Source organism: Sarcophilus harrisii, chromosome 3 (genome assembly GCF_902635505.1).
Source record: "Sarcophilus harrisii chromosome 3, mSarHar1.11, whole genome shotgun sequence".
Lineage (NCBI taxonomy): Eukaryota > Metazoa > Chordata > Mammalia > Dasyuromorphia > Dasyuridae > Sarcophilus > Sarcophilus harrisii.
In genome coordinates this window covers 486013483-486032493 of record NC_045428.1, presented here as the reverse complement: position 1 = coordinate 486032493, position 19011 = coordinate 486013483, and the positions used below count along the sequence as shown (strand labels likewise).

At 31.7% G+C, this 19011-nt stretch overlaps 1 protein-coding gene across 3 annotated transcripts in view; it reads left to right on the top strand.

The window, feature by feature from the left end:
- Positions 1-19011, top strand: part of RDX (radixin) — a 115611-nt gene that overhangs the window by 70755 nt on the left and 25845 nt on the right. For 2 of the 3 annotated variants that reach the window (XM_031961122.1, XM_031961121.1), the window contains exons 11-14: positions 6704-6864; positions 7964-8056; positions 8386-8628; positions 9836-9996. In XM_031961122.1, the coding sequence (XP_031816982.1) occupies positions 6704-6864; positions 7964-8056; positions 8386-8628; positions 9836-9996 (658 nt within the window). Of the gene's footprint in view, positions 1-6703; positions 6865-7963; positions 8057-8385; positions 8629-9835; positions 12605-19011 lie in introns of those variants that run through there. The other variant, XM_031961123.1, reaches the window with a different exon arrangement.

Sequence of the window (19011 nt, the reverse complement as noted above, 5' to 3'; positions counted from 1 at the left end):
TCTGCTGTAGCTGTATTTCATTGAAATATAAAATATTAATAATAACTTAATGTTTAATTATTGTTTTGGGTTTTGTAGTGTCATTATTTTTTGAATGCTTCATTTTGTTGTTGCTATTTGATGAGTAGGAGCTATATAATCAGTTCTAATTGGAGACAAGTTGTGATATATTATATTGTAAGATATAATCAATGATGAGTTTCATTGAAACTAAGTGTAAAGGGTGTCATTAGGAGAATGTATGATAGGAAAGGAAGAGGAATTGATCATGTATTGGAGAGTGAGGGAGAGAGAATCCCAGTACTCTACTGGCATAATCAGCATGATGAAAGAAGAAAAGAAGTGTCCCAGCCCATTGGATAGGTTATGCTTATTATATATTAAGGGACGAACATGGACAAGAGTCACAGGAAGGGCAGATATGCATGGATTGTAGTCTTTAGTCCAAATTGATTAGATTGTAAATCCATTTATAATGATGGAATTTAACATTTACATAGCATTTTAATGTTTGCACAATGCTTGACATTATTTCATTTGATGATAATCTGTGCAATAAATGCTGTTATCCCCATTTTACAAATGAGAAAACTAAGGTTGTAGGAGGTGAAGTGATTTGTCTGGGGTCACTAGTTAGTATATATTTGAGGAAGAATTTGAACTCCGTCTCCATGACTGCTGTCCCACCATTCTATCCATTCTGCCACTTAGTTGCTGAATATTAAGCAGTATAATATGTAAAGGCTTTCAAACAGTGATCATTTGGATGTGTTTTGGAGGGGATTCTTGTTTACCATTGCCTACAGTAGAGTGAAAGATAAATAACTGAGTAGATTGTTGATGTTTTCATAGATTGCATAATTTATCATGTATAGCCCCAATTTAGAATAAAGCTAGCACTTGTGTTTATAATGGTATAGTGAATTTTCAAATGAAGATCTGGCTCTATCAATGCAGATCAGTACCTTTTCTGCAACTTGGAGTCTTAGAGATTTTTCCCAGAGGCCTTTTTAGAAATTTTTCCAAAAGCTTGAGAGGTTAAATTACTTGCTTTAGGATCCAGGTCTTTCTGGCTCCACGGCCAGTTCTCTGTTCATTATACCACAATATATCTTCATTCCGATTTTAAAATAAACTACATTATTTCTAGTGGAAGAAAACAGATTCTAAATTTTCATTCTTTTTTACTATAATCACTAAGTACATTATGAGTAATGATAATAGTTCAGAGAATAGAATATGGAATTTTCTGGCACGTACTATAATTATGTTGGACAGGTGTGAATATAAATGAAATGCATAATACTGATGTCATTTTAAAATGATTAAATTTTATTTAACGTTAACATGTTCTGTTTCATATGATTTTTGCTAGAGGATTATTAGGTACTAAATCTTTCAGTCTTATTATTTATATAGGACATATAACAAAAATAATAGTAATAAATTATGGACAGAAAACAACCCCCAAATAAAGAGAACAAGAGAATATGTGGAAGATAGAACATCAGAAAGAATTTAGAGTCTTCTTAAACAAGACAGTTTTAAATCAGTCATCTTGAAAAGCAGACATTTAATTTGTATTTTTTTTTTAAATAATAAAGCCTTCTTATGGAGCTTTAAAACCTTATGATTACTGTGTAATTTGTGCCAAGTACTTAAAAACCATTTCTACACTATCTGAAGCATATACTGATCTTCCATTGAAAAGTTATTGGGTTTTTTTGGAAGGGGTTGTTGTTTTTTTGTTTTGTTTTCCAAAAGTTTCTTTGTACTTAAGAGTAATTGTCATTCAAAATAAAAATCCTCATTTTTGTGAGCAGCAGATCATATTATAGAACGTGCATCACTTTTCTTATTATGCATCAAACTTTAGTTATATAGTTTTTAAACTGTAAGTAATATCCTATATTATCTGGATTGTTTCAGTTTTGATCTAGCTGTCAAAAAATATAATTCCCACCCTCAAAGAAGACAAATATAGCCAATGTGGAATAAAGTACTAAGAGTTAGAAATTGATTTCTAGTCCTAACAGTGACCTAGGGTAAATTCCTTAATTTTTCACTGTCTTAATTTTTGAGATCTTTCTAGTTCATGCAGAAAACTATCTTATATAATCTCAAACTCAAATTACATTTGTTTTGCCATTATTTCACTAATCTTATTAACACTACTTACTCTATAAAACTTGGTTTCTCTTATACAGTGATAACATTCATCTATAATAGAATAATAACTAATATATTTAACAAAATCATCTATATTAATATAGTTATTAAATGCTATCATTCATCTGAACAGAGGGAACAGGATTGAATGTGTACTTACACTCAGTAATAGTAACATTAGTTAACAAATCAAATCAACAAACATTGATGAAGCACTTTCTTGGTGCAGAGCACTTTTATATTTAGATAAGTGTGAATTCCTAGATTCAAGAAGTTTACCCTCAGTAAGAGAATGATGTTATCTACTGCAAATGATATGTAATATTGCTTGATAAATGCATTAGTGAATTTATAAAAGTGTCATGTGACATCTGAAGTTAAAGGTTTTTGGAGGTAGGGAAGAAGTATCTGTGAAAGTTTCTTACAGGATGGTACTTAAATTGAGTTGTAGAGAATGGGTAAAATTCAGTAACATAAATGATGAAGAAGGAATTCCAGGAGTAAGATACTGTTGCCTTGGGTAAAGGCATAATAACATAAGAATGCAATGATGTTTATGTTGAAAAGAACTAACTAGTTTAGCTTCTGTGTAGTCTGGGATATGAAGTAAGTCTGGGAAAATAGGTTAGTGAATAGATTGTGGAGAACATTGAATACCAGGCAAGCATTTGAATTTCATTTCAAAGGCAATAGAGATCTAGTGAAAATATTTCAGAAGACCAGAGATATAAATAAGGAAAAATTATTTTGACAGCATTATGAAGTTAGGAATACCTGTAAGGAAGATATTTCAATCAATATTTCAAGTGGGTAAAAATTGGAATGTGAAGTAGAGTTGTGGTAATGCCAGAAAAGAGAAGACAACATAGGACAGGGGTCCTCAAACTTTTTAAATAGGGGGCCAGTTCACTGTCCCTCAGACTGTTGGAGGGCCGGACTATAGTAAAAAACAAAAACTTTGTTTTGTGGGCCTTTAAATAAAGAAACTTCATAGCCCTGGATGAGGGGGATAAACGTTCTCAGCTGCTGCATCTGGCCCGTGCTGTAGTTTTGAAGACCCCTGGTGTAAAATGTGGGAGATAGAAAACAAGAAATTGAATTTGAGGGGTAAGGAAGGAGAAAGAAACAGCAGCATTTATATAGTAGCCATGTGCCAAATACTATGTTTAAACTTTGTAATATTTGATTTTCATAACGCTATAATGCAGATGCTATTTAATAACTATGTATTTTGTAATTGAGGAAACTGAGGCAGAAGACAGCTGATTGCCCAGAATCACAGGGCAGCTAGTAAGTGTTTCATCCTGACTTTGAATTTGGGTCTGTCTGCTGCACTACCTTGCTGCTACTTAGGAAAAAGTGGTGTCACTGCTCAGCATAGATGGGGCAATGATAATTGATAGTAGATCACATAAACTTGCTTAATTCTGATTTTGCTTTCAGTTTTCTCTACTTAATAAAAATAACTTTTGGATGAGAAAGGTCAGAACAAAAATAACTAATAAGAATTTGATGTTCAAATTAAATAAGAGTTTCCAGTTACTCTTAATCTAGTCAGTTAGTCCAAATGAACTATATCCTCAGTCACTGAGGGGAAGAGTGATGTAATTTTTGAGCCATTGTCAGTGATATTTGAAAAATGATGAATAAGAAAGGTAACAAAGGACTGGAAAGGGCACATATCCCAATTTTGAAACAAAGGAGAAGAGAATAGAATTTGTAAACTATAGGCTAATAAGCTTGATTTGATTTGATTGATTCCTGTTAAAGTTGAGTAGATTAGAGATAGATGCCGACATGAAGAAAAAGATGCAATGATTACCAAGCCATCAGCTTCAATAAGTTCAATAATCATCTTTATGCAGATGACTTGAATTTATGTATGCTCTTTCCTATGCATTAGTTACATATTATGAGCTACTTGCTGGATGTTTTCGCTCAGATTTTTTTCATAGGTATCTATAATTTATCATGTCCAAGATGAAATTTATTTTCTCAAAAAAAAAAAAATCCCTGTATACCAAGTATACATGTGGAAGAATTGACCCTGGTGAGAAGGGCCATCTCTTTATTAGAGATGAGGAGAAAGAAGAAGAGAAAAGGAGATATTGTTCTCAAAGGATTTCGAGATGAAAAGGAGCTCTCCTTAAATGACTTTGGAGTCTGTAAAAAGAATGGAAAGGGCAGAAACTTGGGGTAAACCAAGAGTTAAAGGGTATACCTTGCAAGATGAAACAATACAGTAGACTGAAAAGGAACAGGAAGAACATCTGCTTATGTACAAGTCATTATGTTAGGTTCTCAGGATACAAAGATCAAAGTAGAGCAGGTTTGCCTGGGCAGATTTTAAAATGGAAATTCTAAATGGGGATTTTCGTTATCAAGCATCAATGATAGAATTATGCAGTTTAGTTACTGGTAATAAGCTATATAACTTTCTAATAACAATTTCTATTTCTGTATTTAAGAATTGGCCTTTTTTATTTTATTGTTTTCTTTTTTAGTTTTACATGTTCTTTTTTTGAATACACATTTCTTTGTTGGGAGACATGTTGGAAGACAAATCATGTTGGGAGACAAAAATTAGAACAAAAGAGAAAAATCATGAGGGGGGGGATGAACATAGTATATGTTGATTTACATGCAGTTTCCCTAGTTTTCTGTTTGGATGCAGGTGGCGTTTTCTATCCAGAGTGCATTGGAATTGCCTTGGATCATTGAACTGCTGAGAAGAACCAAGTGTTTCATAGTTGATCATCACCAGAATATTTATTTTTAACTTTTCAGAAAAGTCATTTATTCTTAGCTCATTCAACTTCTTATCTTCTAAAACTTTTCACAGTTTAAATTAATTTGAGTTTGGGGGGAAAAAAAAAACCAATAGATGTAACTGTAGGAATCCATGGATGTTGTAGTTTGGTTCTCCCTTCTCCCACCCCCCCCCACCCCCCCCTTAGCCTTCTTGCCTTCTTTAGCACTCTTAGTTTCACCACCAAATTCTCCTTTCACCTGTTTCCTGTTTAGAAGTAAAAAAAGAAGGGAAGGGAGTGCTTTGTAAAAGTTGATCCTAACATTGCTGGGAGGTAGGTAGGTGTTATTATTGTCCTTATTTTTCAATTGAGAGGAAACTGAGACAGATTAAGTGACTTGACCAGAGTCACACAGTTAATAAGTACATAACTACAGATAGATTTTAACATAGGTCTTCTTGACTCTGGGCCCAATTCTATGTCTTGAACTACCTATCTGCTTCTACAGTGTAGTAATATCTAGTGCTAAAAACTGCCTGTTGGTGAAGAAAATTGCTGTTCCACATAAGTAATCAAAATAGCCAGCATTTAAATAGCTGCCAAAAGTTTGCAACATGCTTCAGAAACATTGTCTTGTTTTATCCTTCTAATGGCCCTGGGAGGCTAGATACTATTATATCCCATTTTGCAGATTAAAAAAAATTGAGGCATATAGGTTATATGATTTAACTATTATTACACGGCAATTAAATATTTCATATTGGATTTCAATTCATCTTCATAACTCTAGCTCCAACACTCCTCAATGTGTTACCTAGTTGTCTTCATCAAAATGGAAAGGATGACAACAATAATTAACATTTGAGTAGCACTTAAGTTTTGCAAAGTGCTTTATTTTTATTAGCTCTTTTGTTACAAAAAACCCTATAAGGTAAGTTTTTTGAATTTTACATATGAGGAAACTGAATCTCAGATTAGATGACTAGCCAAGATGACACAACTAGTAAGTGTATGAAAAGACATTTAAATCTAGATCACCCCGATTTCAAATCCAACACTATTCACTATGTCACTGTCTCAGGATCTCATAACACCCTGTAATAAATATCATTTATTGATGTTATAAAAAGACCAAGTACTTACTAGAACAGAATTCAGAAAGACTTTCAAATGGTATTTTAAAAATTTTTAATCAGATTGGCAAAGACACAGAGTAAGAAGAAGTCAAGTATATGTCAGAATACATAAAGATGAAAAATCTAATTTTTTTTTTTTTAAAGAAAAATATGTTGGCTCACTTCCTAAAGGAAAAGAAGTAATTAATTCATTGCAACACTTAAATTAATCTTTTTTTATGTTAGAAGTGGTATCTAATCAGCACATACTATTTTTGGGTTATATTCTGATTATTTATATATATATATTCTGATTTCTATTCAAGCAATATTGCTTTTGAATTTTAAAACACTATGTAATATTTCTGATAAAGGAAGAAATTATACTTAAAATATTAAAATGGATGTTTCTGGTTATTATTAGGAGTGTATATATTTTCAGTTTTCTGATTTGAATTGAAAAGGATCTTAATTTAACTTTTTTTTTTTTTTTTTTTTAAAGCAAGGAGAGCTTATAAAAAATGGTTGTTTTTTGTTAAAGGGTCACCAAAGCAATGTTTTTAATTTATGCTTAAATCTCATGATCTATAATCCAGATTACAGTTTGGGATCTTTCTCTTAAGTAGAATGATTTGTACTCTACTTATTTTGTTAATATTTATTTGACAGAACTAGAAGAACAGACTAGAAGAGCTCTAGAATTGGACCAGGAACGGAAGCGAGCAAAAGAGGAAGCAGAACGGCTAGAGAAGGAACGTCGAGCTGCAGAGGAAGCCAAGGCTGCTCTAGCCAAGCAGGCAGCTGACCAGATGAAAAATCAAGAGCAGCTAGTGAGAAAATTGATATTCATTTTATTTTATGCAGTTTTTACTATTACTGAGTGGAAAGCAAAAAACAAAACACCATACCACTTAGCTACTTCATAATCAGTTATCCTTATGTAAATGTTAAAAGGCAGCTAGGTGGCACAGTGGAAAGAATGCCAATTCTGGAATCAGGAAGACTCATCTTCCTGATTTCAAATGTGGAGTCGGAGATTTAACTTACTAGCTGTAAGACTCTGGGCAATCATTTAACTCTGTTTGCTTCAATGTCTTCTCTGTAAAATGACCTGGAAAAGGAAATGGCAAACTAGTATCTCTTCCAAGAAAACCCCAAAGGGGGTCACACAGAGTCAGACAACAACAACAACAAATCGGGGGAAAAAAAGGTGGAATTTAACACAAACATAAACCAAAAAAATAAGGGGAAAAATGTAATTGTGACTAAATTTTTCTGCTGATAGCCTAAGGACTTTTGAAACTAGACAGACAGGTCTTTAATTACCAAATCTTTTTGGTAATCAAAAGGGATAAAAGAATCTCTAGTGGTATAAGTATTGTGCACTATGCAGTCTAACTATTTCTTCTCTGAACCATATGTCCTAAAATTTGCTTTTGATAATTCAGTGAAACTTACTTTATTGGAAATATTTATCTCTGTCAAAATCTATCACTCAAAATACTTATGTCCATAAAAACCCAGCATGTTTCATTTATTATTTTACAGCAGTTTCTTGGAATAAACCTTTACATTTGTTTTAAATGAAAAAAAAAAAAAAAGGTTTGAGAGAAACCTATTACTGTTGACCAGTTCATTTAAAGGTTTATGATATGTTTATAAAATGCTGCTGTGTGTCAGGATAATAGCAGATCACATTTTTTTCTAGTGCTTTTTCATTTACAAATCATTTTCCTCAACTATCTCATATCAGAAAATAGTCAACCTTTATTTTGAATAATGGAAGGACTACCAAGATAAAGTCTGCTTAAATAACTTATCTGTAATATATGAAAGGTTTCATTGATTTCACAGTTGATAAAGTGGGAGTATCTTGTTAGATGTTTTTTATATTTTTTTACTGTTGTTTAATTATGAACTTTATTTTAGGCAGCAGAACTTGCTGAATTCACTGCCAAGATAGCACTTCTAGAAGAAGCCAAGAAGAAAAAAGAAGAGGAAGCCTCAGAATGGCAACACAAAGTAATGATGACTTTTTACATGTTTCGATTCGAATATGACAAAGTAGTAAAAAAAATGCATCTACATTTGGAAATCCTCTAACTTCCATGGCAAAGTAAATTCACAATACCAAAACCAATTTTGTATTCATTGATATTATTTCTAATGGTTTATATTTCATTAGCATTTTTAAAAATCGAATTCTGCATATACTTTTACTAAAGGAATATCATTCTATAATCTTCTAGTACTATTTGCCATACCACTTGGTTTGATGGAATTTTACATTAAATATATTTTACTATGTTTCATATAGTTCTGGGATATTTAAACTTGTTTCTGATCTTCAGGCTTTTGCAGCCCAAGAAGACTTGGAGAAGACCAAAGAAGAACTGAAAACTGTAATGTCTGCCCCTCCTCCACCTCCTCCCCCACCAGTCATTCCTCCAACAGAGAATGAACATGATGAACATGATGAGAATAATTCTGAAGCTAGTGCTGAACTGTCTAATGATGGTGTTATGAACCATAGAAGTGAGGAAGAGCGTGTTACAGAAACACAGAAAAATGAACGTGTGAAGAAGCAGTTACAGGTATTAAGTTAATATGTTAAAATTGGAACTTAAGTTCATATGTATACTATTTATTTTGTAAAAAAAAAAATAATATTTTTGTAGGCTTTTTAGATTTTTTTTCTTTTAATATTGGCTACCATTGTGAGTAGTTAATTGCTTGCTTGATTCTGTATTGGTCAGTTTAATATAAAGATTTAGAATTGCTTTGTATATAATAGTGGACACTAATGTAACAGATTAGTGGCACTTTTTTATATGATGTTCATTAGGGAAATGTTCAAGTAATGCTTACTCTCTTTTAAAAATGTAACAATCCCTAAATATCCAGATTTTTCTAAAATTATTTGATCTCCATTCAGATAGTGTCAGAGTAATAGTGAAATTACTGTGGGGATCTTCTAACAAAATTACTTTAAAAATATTACATGATCCTAAGAAGCCTTTTGAATAGTTTTTTTTTTTTTTTTTAATGAGAAAAAATGAAGTTCTTTTTTTCTTTCCATTTAACAAAAAATGTATCTGCATAGTAGGTATCAGCTAGGTGCTAGGAATATCCCAGGATTTAGATGAAATTTCCTTTTTAATAGTGAGATGCTACATAACTAGGATCAAAATGGATAGTGCTGTATATGTTAAATTTTTTTAAAGGTTTTCTATCATTATTATCTAAGCCAGTGGTTCTCAACTTTTTGTTTTCATTATCTTTATCCTATTAAAAATTATTGAGGATCTGTCCAAAGAGTTTTTGTTTATCTGGATTATATTTATAGACATTTACCATATTGGAATTAAAAACTATTTTTGAATTGTAGACCCTCTAAAAGGGTTTCAGAAATCCCCAGAATTCTCTAGATCATACTTTGAGAACCACTGACCTAAACAGAGGAGAAACCTTATTGATCTGGTCCCTCTACGTAAATGCCTTTCATATTTTATTGAACATTTGCCAGTTAGGTCAGACTCAGAATGTAGAAAAGGCCATGATCTTGCCACATAGCATTTACGAAATAACTTCCTCCTCACAAAAAAGAACTTCAAGACAGTGGAAGGGGATTATGCTAACGAAATGATTTAATTTCTTAATACTTATCCTAAAAAAATTTTTCAGATTAAAAGCCAAAGATTTGATGTTTATGTATTTTTAAGACATAAAGAAGTTGTTAGTTTTGTTAATAAATCTTAAAAAAGTAAATCTTTTTTTTTTTTTGTTTTTTTTTAAACATAGGCTTTAAGTTCAGAATTAGCCCAAGCCAGAGATGAAACAAAGAAAACACAAAATGATGTACTTCATGCTGAGAATGTTAAAGCAGGCCGTGATAAGTACAAGACTCTACGGCAGATTCGACAAGGCAATACAAAACAGCGTATTGATGAATTTGAAGCAATGTGAGAGCTGTTATTTTTGCATATATGTTCTTCATAAGCTGAACCACCAACAGAGAAAACAGGCCTTTGCAGATTTGATGGATTGCATCCCACCTTGCCAAAGTGCTTATACCAGTTTGACTGCGGTGGTTAAAAAAGACAAATTTAAGGGAATCTATTCAACATTAAGGCAGTATGACATTATGCTTATTATTTGTTTTCTTTTCTCTTTCTTTTTTGCTGAGGACTGAAGAAGCATGTTCCATTACCTGTCACATTTTTCCATTTTTTATTTTCCCATTTGAAGATTTACACTAACAGTGACTGACAAATGTGTTTGTTTGATCTTAGCACTTTGAGAATTTAAAAGAATTCATAAGTGGAACTTATGGATGTTGAGGTAGAACACTTCGTTTTCTCTTCTTTCTTTCATATTCCTTTTTTATATTTCAACATGACCTTACTCATCTAGTCACCCATCTACCCACACTTTTCTTTTAATGTCCTTTCTGCCATACATCTAAGAGTTTTGCCTTTATATAAATCACTGACTTTAAATCTTTTATGAATGAGGGTAGGAAGCAGGGTGGGGAGTCTTGGCCCAGTGTATAGAGAATGTAAACAAATCATATAAAAGACCATATCTGAGTAGTGTGGTGTGCTGCTTTTTTTTTTTTTTTTTTTTTTTTGCCTTCTGATTCACAAAGATCTAGACAGCAAGACAGTAATTCTAAAAGAGAACTTACAGATAGAACACTATCTGCAAGTAATGCACTACTTAAAAGCTTGAACAATAATAATAATATTCTTCAAATATATGCCTTACTATGAAGAGCATATATTTACTCATAATTTATTTGGATTGACAAAAACCTGGGTCTTTCTGGCAAAGGGAGCATTTGAAAACATCAGTCTTAAAGAAGGAGGCAGTTGTATACTACCTCACCACTATATACATGATTGGTCTTTCAAACATCATATAAAACGAGTGTGGAACCCATAAATTTAATAATTCATAGTGATTCACAAAAAAAGAGGCTTCTTCAGAAAAAGATTTTCTTTTTCTTCAGGAGATTTTGTTTTGCTCATTGTTTAACTGCCTTTTTGTTGAGTTAAATTGTAAAAGTTTATGATTTGTATTAAGCGTGTAAGCTCTCACTGGTATATTCTTACAGAGAGAGAGAGAGAGAGAGAGTGAGAGTGTGTGTGTGTGTGTGTGTGTGTAGTACTGTCCTTGAATTAGATGAAGAAAATTTATAGTTCAGTTTTTTGGCACAATTATTTCATGATCACTTAGGCGTACTTAGAATCTGAATCATTATGCTTGTTTTTGCAAATCTGTTAATGAGAAGACATCAATTGTTAATCATGTTTTAGTGTGTTATATTTAGTTTATATTATTTCAGTTATGTCCTTCTGAAATCATAAAAACTAACATGGTCTAAATTGTTTTTCTTCATTGTAAAGTGCCCATATTTGGAGTTAAGGAAGAAAAAAAAAAGCCTTATTTTTTCTGAGGGTGGTTCAGCTACCTTCCGTTTGGTATTATGCACTCATACTTACATTTATCTACTAATATTGCCATTTTATTAAACATCTTTCCATGCACAGTAAGTTCAGTTTATATCTGAAAAGTTCTCTTGTGCTTTTTTTTTTTTTTTTAATTTATGCTGACTTCAAAAAAGGAATAATTTGGGCAGATGTCATGATAAGGAAAAGTTGTATTTAATATATTTTAGCTTTATGGGATTGAAAGTAGATGGTTAACTTTGAAATGACTGGTATGCAAGCATGGTGCACATGCTTCAAAATTTTGCTTGGTAGAAGAGAGTGTTCCCTGCTACAGTATGACTTGGAGCACTTCAAAAGAACATTGAATAGATCCCAAGTTTGGTTCACTGAAGCATAAGCATTTATCCATTTTTCCAAAGTTTTGCCATAGCAGGTGAAATACTGTGCCTCCAGTGGATTCTGGGTCTCCTTCCACCTTGAAATAAATACACCAACATTGATGTCAGCTAAATGTCAATGTTGAAAAATTACTGGTGATAGTTGCTGTTCATCTGTGTTACATAAATTTGAATTAAAATGGATAGACCTAATCAATTTATAAAGCTGTCTGAATTTTTCTAACATAGGAACAACCATTTGTAATTTGGGTTTTTCATAATCAAAGCAGTGTAGATTCTCACTCACCATTGGGAGCACATGCTCATTCAGCCATGTTAAGAAAACATTATTAATCATTTGATAAAGTAAATTTACCTTATGCTTTTTGCCCTTAGTGAGAATTTAGCATCATGATTCTGTGTTGTTCAATTAAACTACAATTACATCTACTATTTTGGATAACATTCATTGGTTAAAAATAAAGAGATTAAAAGTTCATGCCTTCAAGGTCCACTGTTGTTATTTATTACTGAAATCACACCTCTTTTTTTGACTTGGAAGTGAGGCCAGTGACTGATTACTAGTTCTCAATAGATAAATAGGCTCTTTTGACAACTAAACTAAATCTGGCTGAATTCCAGCCCTTGCTTTATTGTAAAATGTTTGGGCCCTTGTTGTGGAAGGTCAGTTTCATTGTCATTAACTCATTTCATTTATTAAAGTATAAAAACACTCTTTACTGAATTGTCTTAATTGCTTTTTAATAGAGATATGTGTTTTTAAAAATAGTACTGCATTTATGGGTCAGGTTTAAATCCTGAACCCTTGATAACTGATGTTTTTCATCTTTCTTACTAATCTTGGACACATTATTTCTTCTTAATAAACTCACTGTTAGCATACCCTAAGAATTATTGCACTAACTAGATGTCCTCTCAATTTGTAGTTGGATATATTTTCATTTTTCTTCTAGAGGGTATAGGTTCAGGTCACTTAATTTGTATAGAGATAGAATTTTTCATTGTATTCAACTTTTTGGAGACTTCCTTATTTATCAACTAGAATTATTTTTCAAAAATATTCAACTTGATAGTAATTTTTCTTCTGCATATTATTAGAAATAATATTTTATTTTCTGCTGCAAAAGAAATAAAAGTTTTAATCCTTCTTCACCTTCTAAGATAAATTCCCCTTTGCTATTTACCCAACTTTGATAACTTTGCTGATTCCAAATTTATTAGAAATAATAAGGTAAGTTGATATAGAATTTCTTTCATTCCCAAAGCTTTTCATATGCAGGATAAAATTAAAGAATTTTTAAAAGACCAACAGGTAAGCAATTGAAATGATCTCTTGCTTACTTACCTTTGGCATGCATTTTCTGGTCCTTATTAGTAGAGTAGACAAAGCCATTGGTCTTCAAGATGATTCTAAATGATCAGAGCATGAGCGTATTTTTGAGTTTGTTAGACTTTTTTGACTTCTGCTTGACAAATGAGTGTGATCATCAAGTATGCTTAGGTACTTTGAAAGACTCATGACCTCGTTGGTGTGAGTACTCCCTTTGCTGAAAAATTAATCATTGGTACCCAGCTTTCTGTTTGTTGATGATCCTCTCTCCACACTTAACTAGACAGGCTCTTAGACAATATATTTCATTTTATCATTGGTTCCATTCTTGAAGCCTTTCTAGTTTTGGTAAGATTTAAAAAGCTTTTGTTCACGTGGGGTAGCCTTTGACTTTTCAGGGTCACCTCCACCTTTTAATGAGGCATCAGAGTAAAGGTTCAATGGAGAATATTATATCTAATAAGTGTGTGGGTTTGTGTCTATGTATGTTTGAATGTGTTTTTACTTTTAGAAGGTTCAATGTATTTTACAAACCTTTGAATATGCTTGAGAAATATAAAGCATTAGATCACCTGTTTCCTATATTTCTAAGTGCAGTATAGCTGAAAGCACATTAATATTGGTATTCTTTAATTGCTATTCATGTATTTTAAAGAGGTATGCCCTCATCATTTGTTATTCATATTAAATTTCAGTTTTCAGTGTTTTCTAGTAAATCCTATTTTAACTTATTAATACCATTGATCCTGGTCATCTCTAATCCCCTTTCAACTGTTATATATTTTGAAGAGTAATAAGTTGTCCTTTGAAATGGTGATGAAGCATTGTCTTTTGCCCATGTTTGTGGGGAATTTAAGGTCTTTGTTTCACAAACTGAGATGATCTAATTTGGGACCACATGAACTACATTTAGGGTTCTTGTGCCTTCCAGTAGGTATTAGGAAATCTTGAGGTAGAGACATACGATTGTAATTCTCCATAGCATTTTCCCATAATAAAATTTAAGTATTATTTCTTGAATTATCCAAATCCCAAAAGATCCTAGTTCTTATCATGACTTTTATGTCTTTAACAAATATTTGAGTACCATTATGTTCATTACACTTGGAAGTATAACTTGCTTGTAAGCAAGATTTGGGCTGAAATAGCCAGTTGTTTCTCTTTTAAAACATGATTTCCTAAACTGGAAGTACTTTAAAGATAAATCTTTAAAACATCAATTATGATTTTATTCTAACTAATGCCATTCTTTTGTTAATAATAGATGATTGCTTTTTGTAGCTAAACATACATTTTCACCTACGGGTTGAGATCTTTCATGTTCATTACCTGTTCTTTCAAAGTGTCCTTTGAGCTTGATTAAAGTCACATATTAATGTTTTCTAGTGTGTTATCCTATTCAATTTAGCATCTCTGAACTTAATGAAATCATTATATAAGTGATTAAGTGAATTACTTAAGGGCATTATTATAGCAGTTCTATGGACCATAGTATTGTTCAGATTATATTTAATGAGACTATGCTGATAGCAAAGCAAAATGCCTTAGCTTTAAATTTATCATGATATCATTCTTTTATCATGGTATCTTTTATTCTTTCAATATTAGAGAAATTTTTCATCTCCTGTTTGCTAGTGTTTGGAAACATTTATATGTATGGGAGTGGGGAGATGTTTATCTGGATGTACAATACTTTCATTGCTTTTTTCCCAGTCCTGAAAAATTCTAGTTTAATATTCCAAATTATGTGTTCCAACACTTAAATTTTCTCTACCTTCATTTAACTCTTTTAGTCTAATTTTATAGGGATATAGGTGAAGTAATTGCTGTACAATTATGAAAAGTAACTTTTTTCATAGAGAAAATTAGTGGTCAGTGACAGATAAAAACTGTTAGCATTAGTTTCTAAGTTGTTGCTATTTCTTGCTGAATTACTCAGTTTTATTTTTTTTCCATTTGATTGCTCTTTTTAGCAAAGAATCAATTTAATGCCTAGGGAAGTGGAAAGGAATGCATAGTAGTAGAAAGGAATTCATAGCCCTCAAAGGAACTTTTTATTTAAATTGTTAAATAAGAAAGCCATTAATCCTTACTCTACAGGTGGGTAAAATCAATAGGTATAAAAATAATAAAAACTATATTGAGTTCTCTATACATAATAACTGAATATTAGGAAAGATCTATAAAAAGACATGAAGGTTAATGGAATTATCTGAACATCACAGAAAACATGAATTTCCATAATGTTTTAAAGGGAAGGAAATACTCTTGCAGAGAAATGGGGTAAGGTATTACAAACATAGAAAATGGGGTGTTTAACAGCTAGAGGGAAAGACATAGGCATTTGTAGGGGAGATTATCATCTATGCCACATTATGAGTAGTTGAGAACATCTAGTTAGGAACATTAGATGGGATGGATGAGACCAGGAGATTGTAGAATTCAGTCAAACACCAGTTATTTTGATTTTTAAAAACATTTGGAAGCTTTTTCAAGTTTTTAAGGAAAGATTGATATAACCAAAATAATGCTTGAAGAAAAATTCTTATTGAATAGGTTGGTGGTAAATAATGAGCAAGGAAATACTACAGATATGATAAATAGTAAGACGCCATGAATCATTCTGGTGTTAGGTGATAATACGCATAATCAAAACTGTCTTTTGGGATAGGATGGAAATAACAATATTGATTTGATGATTATGAATAAGGATCATCCAACTTAAACTGGAAGGCAATGTGGCACAGCAAGTAAAACGCCATCCTCCTGAGTTTAGTTCTGGCCTCAGTCACTAGCTTTATGACCCTGGGCAAGTCATTTTAATTCTGTTTGCTTTATTTTCTTTATCTGTAAAATGAGCTGGAGGAGGAAATGGCAAACCCCTCCAATATGAGACATGACTGAAAATGACTGAACTATGAAGTTAAGCTACTTGATATTTAATTATGTTTATATGGTTTATCTCATTAAAATTATCTGTATGAATCAACATATTTTATAGTAGCCAATCAATCAATAAGCATTTACTAAGCACCTTACCGTGTGCTAGGCACTGTGCTAAGTGCTAGGCAGCAGTTGATTATACAGTCATATCCAGCCACTTCCCCTCTTGTTACTTAAATATTTAGTTCACAAAAAGACTTTATCCCTTACTTCTTGTTTTCTTAATAACTTCCTACTGAGAGATTTCTTGCTTCTCAGCCTTCCCAAGTGTTCCCACTTAATTATAACCATCATCTTTGATCCTTTTTTATAAACTCTTTTTCACTATCGAGGACAGTAGAGCAACCACATATAGACTTAACTTCAGATATGTTACAGACCCAGATATGATTATAGAAGAAGACATGACATTGAAGAGAGCAAAGATAGAAAAAGAAATAGACCAAGTATATATTACTTTCACATAATTTAACTACAAAAGGTAAAAATTACACAGTCCTACCATGTGTATTTATTGAATTTTTAAAGTGCTTTTAATAAAGAGAAAGTCCACTGTTTTCTATTAAAATGCCTGTTTATAGATTTTTTTTTTTTTTAAAAATAAGACAACTTTGTTTAACAACCTAATCATTATTATCAGTTGAGGTAAAAACAGTAAGACATATACTTAACTAAATTGTTGCCATCTTAGTTATTCAAAATCAGAAAACAAAAAGCTGTTGCCAGCTTTTAGGTAAATGAAAGGAATGTCCTATAAATTTTGCTTTTGGTATTGATCACACAAGAATAAGATCCATAATTATCTAAAAATTTGGCCTGTCAATATAGGAAAGAAACTAGATAAAGAATGCCTATAGCATGCTTCCATTTGTTGTATATCTTGGGGAGAAATCATAGCTAGCCAATGAGTTGGCTCCAGAATTGAACAGAAGATAATTGGATTGCCTCTGGGAAATGACAAAATTGTGTTATTTACCTCCAAGCTTCTCCCTAAAACGGGTATATATTTTTTTCAAATAAGATTTTGTAGATATTTTCTGTTTTTTACATCGCCTTATCCATATATTCTTTTTCTTCTCCCAATAGTATCAGCACAAATGATTATCAGAAAAAGTCCAAAAATGTATATAACACCTGTGGCACTTCCACAAAGGCATAGGTTCAGAGTGTAATCTCATATCTTGAACTCCACTTGAACTTGATTGTTACATTTACATTTGACTTTTTTTGGTGTATCATTCTTTATATTTAGTTACTTTGTATATTATTTTTTTGGTCTTGTTATTGTTGTTCTGCATCAATTCATATACTTCTCTCCATGTTTCTCTATTCATTATGCATATCATTTCTTACAGCATAATAGTATTCCTTTACACACACACACACACACACATATATATATATATCACAATTTGTTTAGCTATTCCTCAATTGATGGACATTACTATGCTTCTGAATTTTAGTTGTAGGAAGTATTGCTATAAATATTTAGCAATGTATGAGGACTTTTTATTTATTGATGGATTCCTTGCAGTATAAATCCAGTAATGTAGTCTCTGGTTCAAAAATATATGATCTTTTTAGTCACTTTTTTTGCATAATTCCAATTTTTTCCCCCAATAACAATGTATTAGTATGCCTGTATTTCCATAAATTCTTCAATATTGATAGTTGCCATTTTTGCCAAATTTCAGTTTATGAGGTGAAATTTCCAAGCTTTTTTGATTTGCATTACTGTATTAGTTGGTATGGAACATTTTGTTAAAGGGTTGTTGTGAATAGTTTTGCTTTGGAGAACTGTTAATATCCTTTGACCATTTAATTATTGAAAAATGGGTTTAGTAATATAGAGATGTTAGAAATATAATAACTTTGTAATATATAACTAGTAATATTAGCAATAATAATGGTATATTGTTTATATATCTTGACTACAAAATGCTTAACAAGATATTTGACACAAAGATTTTTTCCCCCAGTCATTTTCCTTCTTATCCTAAATCTACTACTGTTTGTGCAGAAGCTTTTCAAGTTTCAAGTAATCAAAGTTAGGGGCATCTAGGTGTTACAGTGGATAGAGCGCCAGCCCTGAAGTCAGGAGGATCTGAGTTCAAATTTGGTCTTAAACACTTAACACTTTCTAGCTGTGTGACCCTGGGAAAGTCACGTAACCCCAATTGCCTCAGCAAAACAAACAAACAAACAAAAACAGTAATCAAAGTTACCTATTTCTCTTTGGTGATTTGCCTGTGTTTTGTTTGGTTAAAGATACATCTCTTACCAATACCCACATATACAGAGATATATGATTTGTTTCTCTTTTAATTTTTTAATCATATGACCTTTAATATTAAAGTCACTTATCTGTTTGGAATTTTTTGTGGAGTGGAGTAAAAATATTGATCTAAATCTAATTTTTGCTAGATTGTTTTGAAATTTTCTTAGCAGTTTTTAATTAAATGAGGAGTTTGTCCCTAGATATTTTGTTTTCCACTTTGTCAAACACTGAATTATTAAGTTCTCTTGTTTCTGAATCTCCCTTGTCTAGTCTGCTTCATTTCTCTTTGCTCTCTTTTGCTCTTGTTCTCCAGCTTTTTTTGGTTTTGATAACTGCTGCTTTATAATATAGTTAGATGTCTGAAAGTGTTATTATCCCCTTTGTCCATCTTTTCATCATTTCGCTTAATACTCTAGGTTTTTTATTTTGCCAAATGAATTTTATTTTATTGAATTGTGTAAATTGGTAACGAATTAAATATATTTATTTTGGTAGTATTATAACTTTTATTATATTGTCACAATTAATCACGGGCATTGAATATTCCTCCAGCTATAGGTTATCTCCTATATGTA